This window comes from Solanum dulcamara, chromosome 10 (assembly GCF_947179165.1).
Source record: "Solanum dulcamara chromosome 10, daSolDulc1.2, whole genome shotgun sequence".
In the NCBI taxonomy this organism is placed as follows: domain Eukaryota; kingdom Viridiplantae; phylum Streptophyta; class Magnoliopsida; order Solanales; family Solanaceae; genus Solanum; species Solanum dulcamara.
The window spans coordinates 8,960,327-8,969,886 of NC_077246.1; the positions used below are offsets into that span (position 1 = coordinate 8,960,327).

General features: G+C 37.2%; 1 protein-coding gene across 1 annotated transcript; it reads left to right on the forward strand.

Moving 5' to 3' along the window:
* Nucleotides 1-7,724: 7,724 nt before the first annotated feature.
* LOC129870842 (acetyl-CoA-benzylalcohol acetyltransferase-like) lies at nt 7,725-9,176 on the forward strand. Its single transcript, XM_055945718.1, has one exon. It carries the CDS (start codon nt 7,732-7,734, stop codon nt 9,061-9,063), a length of 1,332 nt encoding a protein of 443 aa, XP_055801693.1. The 5' UTR covers nt 7,725-7,731; the 3' UTR covers nt 9,064-9,176.
* Nucleotides 9,177-9,560: the final 384 nt, after the last annotated feature.

The following is a 9,560-nucleotide window of genomic DNA, read 5'->3' on the forward strand; positions in this document are numbered from 1 at the left end:
TAAACTTCAAATATTTAAGAATCTATACATTTGGAATTATTGTATGAAAATCCATAAAATTTCTTATCGCTTGAAATCAAGAGTCAATATGCATATATATCAATAGGAGTAAATAAATCTAAATATACCATAATCTATGCATTTGGAACCATTATGTAAAATAACATAAGATTACATCATTTAAAATGGAAATACTAGATTGAGAAAATTTTTGGGCTCCATGAGTGGAAGAACCCATGGATGAAAACCCACATACCTTAGGGAGGAACTTGAAGAAGATTTGGAGAATTCTTGGTCTTCAATGAGGAGCCTTGAATCCTTGAGTTTGATAGAAACATTGGAGGGGATTATTTGAGAGAGAAGAGGATGAAGTTTAGGGTTCTTTAGAGAGGTGAAAGGCTGAAAAATGACTCCCAAACATGCCCAAGTTTGTGTATATACATTTAGGGAAAATGCCCAAGTTGCCCTTCATCATAAAATCTGGAAAATAGGCAAAAACACTGCTGGCGCTATAGCTGGCGCCAGCACCCAAACTACTGAGGCTAGTTTGCCTGAAATTCTGCAGAGATAGTTTGTGGTAAAATGGTTATAACTTTGGACTCCGAACTCCAACAATTGTAATCTTGGTGGCGTTGGAAAGAAGACTCGAAGTCCTTTAATTTGATAGGTCATGGTCCACCCAATTCGCTATATTCTAGGAGATATGATCGTTGGAAGTTGACCCTTATACAAACTCATTCGGAAACTTGGTCGAGACTAATTCTTTGGACTCGACTTGGTTTTAGGGATCCCTTATGACCCTAAACCACATATAATACCCTTAAATTACTTAGGAATTGATACTAACTCATGAATGCACTACAAAGTCGTAGAGTACAATCCTATACGTACATGAAAAATGCTACGAGTCTTGGCGTAGAAATATTTGGGGTGTTACATTATCTCCCCCTTGGAAACATTCGTCCTCGAATGAGAATCATTAGCATAGAAGGGAACATGCCACGAGGAATAGCAACCCAACATATATACAATGACACTTGAAATGCATAAAATATGAAATCTCTAAACTTTAGCATAAATCATAACTTTTAAAATTCAACTTCATGAAGATGCATGCACGTGAGGACTTAGGAAAAATTGAAACATAAGAGTCTTAAACATTTGAACACAAATGGCTTATTACCTTAGGCTTGAGTAGAATGAAAGAGATGAGGATAACGTTTCATCATAGCCATTTCCACTTCCCATGTAACACTTTCAACTTGTTGATTTCTCCAAAGTACCTTGACGGATACAACTTCCCTTTTCCTCAACCTCTTAACTTGTCGGTTTAAAATTTTGACCGGAACCTCTTCATAGGTCAAGATTTCTTCAACATTCACTACTTTCAATGGGACGATGGAACTAGGATTCCCCACGCATTTCCTCAATATGACCACATGAAACACAGGATGAACCGGGGATAACTCCAATGACAAATCACATTCATAGGCCACCTTACCAAAAACCCTTAGGATCTTATACCTCCATAGGAAAATATATTCTAAGAGTACTACCCCTTACTACCATATTTCACAAACCTCAAGACCTAATAACGAAACATCCAATACATCATACATTCACCCCTATGCCATCAACATTATATTCAAGCCTAGTTCTATAACCACTCTAATACAATCACTTGAAACCCTTAACAAAAGTCATCAATAGCCTACTACAATCACTCACATATTTACAACCACACATTCAAACCTACCATTCTAACCACCCTATGGCTCCCTCGAAGTCAACATCACTTAGTGATTATTGTGTCTATCTTAACATCTCTATATCCTCATTGGTATTCACTTCTACCAAAGGTCACACCAATATACTCTTGCCTATCTATTGCACACAATGAGATCTCATCTAGCTCTTCTTCCATGTCTATAACCTTAAATGGACCAAGCATACCATAATTATCACAATATGGAACACCCACTCTTCCTCCAATCTTCCCTAACTCATCCATCGAGGGCTATGAACTCTACTCAATATCATTTCTCTTAGGCCATTTATATTGGGACACATAACCAACCTTGGTAATGACATACTCCATCTCCCCCTTGGGAAAAGACTTCTACTTTCTTATCTCCCACTAATTTCTTCAACTTTACCAATGATGGATCAATGCCCCTTTTGACTTAACATCTACTACTAAAGATGATTCGGACCCAATTTGCACCACCATAATCGGAATCACTCAAACTAAAGACTTTCAGAGTTGACATCCCTGACCCTCAGAAATAAATTTTTGGGCCTTAAGAAGGGAAATGAACTTACCCTTTGCCACCGAATCGTGACCCTTCAATTCAAAAATAACATCAAAACTACCATGTCAAGCTCAAGGAGATCACTAGGAACAACTTTGCGCAAGATAAACACGAGACAACCCTTATAGATTTTTTTTTACAACAACCGACTCACCAATGGGGGTAGACACCAAATAGGGCTCCAATAATAATTTGAGATATACATCAGACCTCTTAGCAAGAAATAAAGCAACAACCGACAAATTGGTACCGGATCTAACAATGCATGCACTTAAAAAAAATCAAAAACCTTTAACTTACCAGTCCCAACATCGGGAGAATCCTCTAACTCCTGATGAATCTGAAAGGCATACGATCCTTTTTTATGCTGACCGCCATCCGATGTAGTAGCACTTTGATCTGGATGACCTATAGTCTGGGTCAGAGCCTGAGGTCTGGTACCACTCCTACACTCCCTTGAATAATGACCTGGCTTTCCACACTTATAGCAAGCACCCGACCCCACTAAGTACTTTCCCCTATGGTTTTTCCCACACTTGGAACACTTGGAAATAGTAGATGTACTAAAACTACCATCGGGCTTGGATTGAGAAGCTCCACCCTTGCATCTAGCCCTCTTAGACTCCCTCCCTTTACTAAAAGCCACCTGACAGTCCCTCATCTTATGAGCCTGAGGTCTGGTACCACTCCTACACTCCCTTGAATAATGACCTGGCTTTCCACACTTATAGCAAGCACCCGACCCCACTAAGTACTTTCCCCTATGGTTTTTCCCACACTTGGAACACTTGGAAATAGTAGATGTACTAAAACTACCATCGGGCTTGGATTGAGAAGCTCCACCCTTGCATCTAGCCCTCTTAGACTCCCTCCCTTTACTAAAAGCCACCTGACAGTCCCTCATCTTATGACCCATACCACCATACTTGTAGCAACCCTCCTTACCGGCTATGCATTCTTCTTGGTAGGTCCTACCACACCTATCGCAAAGGGGCAATGGACGTTTCTCCTTATTAGGCCTAGACACCGGGGCATTAGAAAGAGATGAACAACTATTGGTCCGCACACCATTGAAGCCCCTAGATTTCTCCCTTATAGCATTCATCTTACTCACCCACTTCCTTTCCTTCCTACCCGTGTTCACAGAAATCACCTCTTGTTGATTCAATTGAGCCGTCACAGCCTGTGCCAACAATAAGATGGCATCACGAAATTCTGCATTAGTCACTTGTTTGGCTAGAGGGTCGTTAGGGATTTGTCTATCATTAGCATCAGTCCCTCATTGAACTAGAGCCTCCGAAGCTGGAGTAACTTGGTCCTTGATAGCATCCATTGTTCTCGGTGAAGGTAATATTCTTCGAGGTATTATCTAGAGAACACGAAATAATTCGTTAGATAAGGGAAGTCTTAGGACAACTCTAAGGCACGACATAAATCATGAAGGAAGGGAAACTTTCTTAAACGTCTCGTAGTCTCCTATTCATAATTGTGGCGCGCTTCACAACCATGAACAAGACCCTATTTGACGCGGTATATTGGACACCGAGGACCATTTCAAAACCTCGTGCTCTGATACCAAGTTTGTCACGACCCAAGCCTAGGGCCTAGATGCGACACAACGAATGAGACACCCGGAGGTACCTCATCCAAGCCTCTTAGCATTCATTAAGCATTTCATTGGTAATGGTAAACAATAATAAGCGGAAATAAAAAAACATTTTTTTCCATTTGTGTCCAAACATACCTCTACTAATAGACTTGACGGGGGCTAAGACATGTCCCTAGCTCACCCTCAATATAAGTGTCAAGAAATACCTTAATAAAAGTCTTACTATTCTACATAACATAAGCTTAGAATAAAAAGGAAGATGTTCCCGAAACATGGGAACTCACCACAGGCAATCTTCAAACTAAGTTGAGCTAGCCACGTGGAGGAGGTCGAGGAGTGACGTCGGTTCCTACATGGTGATATCATATAGGCAAAAGTATGCGTTAGTACTTTGAATGTACTAAGTATGTGAGTATGCTATGAAATGAAGAACATAAGAGGGACATGAGAAATCAATATGCATAAGTGAATGAATGCGTTAGACATCATCATAGGAAACCTTAAAAATATTTATTTTTGTGGGGAAATGACCATAACCGACATTTAAGACCATGTGAGCTATTACATGGAATCCAACATAAGTCCCTACGTTGGCACGGGGAGACTACTTGCCAAGTAGAACTCCATTCAGATTACATTTAATTATTTAACATTTGGTGGCTACAAAGGCCTAGCCGACAAGGGCTCCTATGGTGGCACATAGTTAATGCAACATGAGACTTTACTTAAGGACCCCTTAAGTCGAGTCCCCATCTACATGCTACATTCGGTGTTAGGTCAAATCCTATGGAATAACATTTATATATAATAATAACATAATCATTGTATAACTTTAGACATCAAATCATCATCGGTGGAATAGCTCATTAAAACCTTTGGTTTATAATATCATCATGACTACCATGCCCTATTTACCGTTCTACTAATGAACCTTGGTTTATAAGAAAATTAGGTCTACAAACAGTGATGGCATTCTGGGTACCATGCTAATCGGACCTTCCATTTTGGGAAAATGTTCAAAAGCATTGACGTTTATAGGGAGGTCAAACATGCCATATCATAACCTTAAACATTTCATTTGATTCAATGTGAGAATTGTCCTTTTACATTGAAACCTTAATTTGGCTAAGAAGCCCTTTTATCAATCAAGCATTTCATAAAGACATTTCATTTGATTCAATGCGAGAATTGTCCTTTCACATTGAAACCTTAATTTGGCTAAGAAGCCCTTTTATCAATCAAGCATTTCATAAAAGACATTTCATTTGATTCAATGCGAGAATTGTCCTTTCACATTGAAACCTTAATTTGGCTAAGAAGCCCTTTTATTAATCAATCATTCAATCATTTCACAAGACTCCCTTAAATACAAGCATTTACTTCATAAACTTTCATTTAGAGTCACACTTTCAATCCAACTTTATTTCAACATAAGAAGACTAGGTGGGTTCATTTCATATAACTTTCAAATACATTTAAAAGAATACATGTATGCATGAGAGTGATATGAATGCATCAAATCAAACATCTTAAAAATAACCCACCATATGCACTTTAAAACTACTTTCAAGCTTTCATATAAGTGCCTTAATAAACCATCTATTTCATGTAAATAAGAATCAACATAAGTTAATATAGGTAATAAACTTCAAATATTTAAGAATCTATACATTTGGAATTATTGTATGAAAATCCATAAAATTTCTTATCGCTTGAAATCAAGAGTCAATATGCATATATATCAATAGGAGTAAATAAATCTAAATATACCATAATCTATGCATTTGGAACCATTATGTAAAATAACATAAGATTACATCATTTAAAATGGAAATACTAGATTGAGAAAATTTTTGGGCTCCATGAGTGGAAGAACCCATGGATGAAAACCCACATACCTTAGGGAGGAACTTGAAGAAGATTTGGAGAATTCTTGGTCTTCAATGAGGAGCCTTGAATCCTTGAGTTTGATAGAAACATTGGAGGGGATTATTTGAGAGAGAAGAGGATGAAGTTTAGGGTTCTTTAGAGAGGTGAAAGGCTGAAAAATGACTCCCAAACATGCCCAAGTTTGTGTATATACATTTAGGGAAAATGCCCAAGTTGCCCTTCATCATAAAATCTGGAAAATAGGCAAAAACACTGCTGGCGCTATAGCTGGCGCCAGCACCCAAACTACTGAGGCTAGTTTGCCTGAAATTCTGCAGAGATAGTTTGTGGTAAAATGGTTATAACTTTGGACTCCGAACTCCAACAATTGTAATCTTGGTGGCGTTGGAAAGAAGACTCGAAGTCCTTTAATTTGATAGGTCATGGTCCACCCAATTCGCTATATTCTAGGAGATATGATCGTTGGAAGTTGACCCTTATACAAACTCATTCGGAAACTTGGTCGAGACTAATTCTTTGGACTCGACTTGGTTTTAGGGATCCCTTATGACCCTAAACCACATATAATACCCTTAAATTACTTAGGAATTGATACTAACTCATGAATGCACTACAAAGTCGTAGAGTACAATCCTATACGTACATGAAAAATGCTACGAGTCTTGGCGTAGAAATATTTGGGGTGTTACAATCCCGCCACAGCAGCCCCACCCTGGCGGGATTAATCCCTCTCTAGCGGGATGCATGGAGACAGAATGTCCGTGTTTGATTCCCAAGTTTCCCATTTTACAACACACCCTCATTTCATGATGTTCTAACACCTATACTTCACGCCAACTTCAACTTGAGAGTTTTACTTGCCCGAATAAGATTTTGTAAAGTCGTATAGGCTTTCTATCGTTTTGGCTATCAACTCAAATAATCAAACTAACAATTTAATCCCCCATCCGTTCCCGGATTAAATTTGACTCAGATTTCGTCCAAGTCTGGCCTAGCAGGGGCGGAACCAGAATATTTGATAAGGGGGTTCAAGAAAATTAAAAAATAAGGGACTGGATGAAAAAAGTAAAAAAATGTGTGATTGCCGAGAATCAAACCGACGACCACGGGCTCAATCATAGGCGCCTTATCCACTGATCCACAATCTCCATTTGTTAAGGGAATGCAAAAATAATATTTGTACATGAATAAAAAAAATCGCAGTATATATATAGTGCAATTTTCTGACGAAGGGGGTTCGGTTGCCACCCTCGCACCCTTGTAGCTCCGCCCCTGTGGCCTAGGCTCCAAATTTTCAAGTCACTACCCGAAAGTTTTCTGGCCCGATTTTCTTTTCCATTGGCTTATCTACAACGATGGGAACATGTCATTACTATTATGGAGTTTACTTATTATTTAATAGTTATATTATTTTATCATTTTTTACAGTACATAAGGGTTCAAAATCATGAGAAGCAGAGGGACTTTGGTGCTGCTCTTCAACAAAGTTTTGGCTGAATATTTTGACAAAAATAATTGGCAACGTTTTGGTGGGTTATAAATCAGGTCAGATTAATGATTCATAATTTAGTGGGAATTCTAGTTTGCAACGAGTAGGTGGATGTATTAATCCCTCGTGGCTTGTCATATCATAAAAAATTTGGGTTGTTAACTATTGAGGGAATTTGTGATCTCTTGGGATAACAACGGGGCATTTTTTATCTTAAAATATAATAAAAGATAAAAGTGATTTATTTTGCATAATTTAAGAGCAATTTTGTCCTTTTTCCTTTATTTATGTGAGGTGCTCTAGTGAACAGTAAAAAAGTTACTAGTAACATATATAAAACTTTTTTGTTGCTAGCTATATATAGTTGGGAGGTTCTCACATATATATATATATATATATAATTGTAGCCTTAGCTGAGTTGTATAGCAAAAATGATAATTGATATCTTATGCACAAAGCTCATAAAGCCATGTTTGCCTACTCCCCCTCACCTTCAGTGTTATAAGCTCTCTTTCTTTGACCAAATATGTGAGAGAGAACACGTTCCTTCAGTTTTTTTCTTTTCTAATTATAATAATTTGAACATTGATGAACGACTTGAGGAATCCCTTTCAAAGATATTGACTCATGTTTATCCAGCAGCAGGAAGGTTTAACGACAAGGATGAATATTGTTCGATTCTTTGTCTTGATCAAGGCATTTCCTATACTAAGGCAAAGACCGATTGTACATTGGACAATTTCTTGGAGAAAGCACGTAACAACTTTGGTCTTGCAGCTTTATTTAATCCAAATGAAAACAAGAATATAGATGAAACTAATATCATGGTTTCACCAATTATCACTACACAAGTAACCAAGTTTAAATGTGGTGGCCTTGCTTTATCAATCAGTTATGCACACTCTGCAATGGATGGTTTCTCATGTTGTAAATTTATTTTTGAGTGGGCAAAAGTGTGTAGAATGGGGACTCCCGTCGACAAGATTAATTTTTTAAGCTTCAATATGGGTAATATTTTCCCGACAAGAGATATAATGGGACTTTTCAAGTCAACCTGCACTCCACTTATAGAACAAGATATTGTTGTTAAGAGATTTGTCGTCCGTGAGGCTGCTATGTCAAAACTCAGAAAAAAATGCATTGATGAATCAGATGGAGCTTTGACTTTTCAACCTTCAAGGGTTGAGATTATTACGGCACTCCTATGGAGGACTTTAATACGTGCTACAGCGACCATAAATGGATATTTCAAGCCTTCTCTAATGAGCTTTCCAATGAATATGCGCGCCAAAATACCATATTTACCTCTAGTGAAAAACTCTATGGGAAATTTTATAATTGATGTTCCAGTAAAATTCATACCAGGGGAGACCAAGATGGAGTTACACCATTTCATAATATTAATCAGGAATGCGGTGAATAAAGTTATTGCTTCATGTGCCAATGCTTCACCAGATGAAATAGTGTCAACATTGGTTAATACATATAATGAAAGTATTCGATCACCAGAGTGGGGAGGTAATCACGAAGTTGATAATATATTATGTACAAGTCTATGCAAGTTCCCTGTGCACGATTCTGATTTTGGTTTGGGAAAATCAAAATTAATATTTTTTGGTATGAAAGATGCGCAAATGTTTTGGTTGAATGATATTGGACTTGAAGTTTGTGTGCAATTGGACTTGAAGGAAAGTTGTATTGAGTTATTTGAACGTGACGATGACATCAAAGATCTCAGCTTTGTACGGGATGCAAAACTTTAATATCATTATGTTGCTAGTACTTCGCGTTGTTTCTACTTTTTATTTACGGATTACTTGGCGCAATTTGTATTTTTCTCAGAATAATAAAAACAAAATTTGTGAAAACTATAAAAGTTTTTCCAATTCTTATACTCCCTTTATTCCATATTAAGTGATTTGTTGGGCTTTTTTTCAATGTTCAAAATAAGTGAATTGGGCAAAGTTCATGAGAATTGTTGAAAATTTCTTTCAGTTTTGCCTGTCATTTACATTTTTTACGTGATAATTTCAAGAGAGTTCATTATTTATATTTATAATTTTACTTTAAATTATTTATATTTTCAAGAATAGTTTGAGAATAACTCAAATAGCAAAAGTGAAAAGTGGTGTTTAATTTATGTTTTTTCTTAATAAGTGTGCATTGCCTTACAAATTTACTTAGTATGGAATAAAGGGAGTATAATCTTACCCAATAAGCAAACCATAGTTCATAAACTAGTCATTTACATAACTTAAGG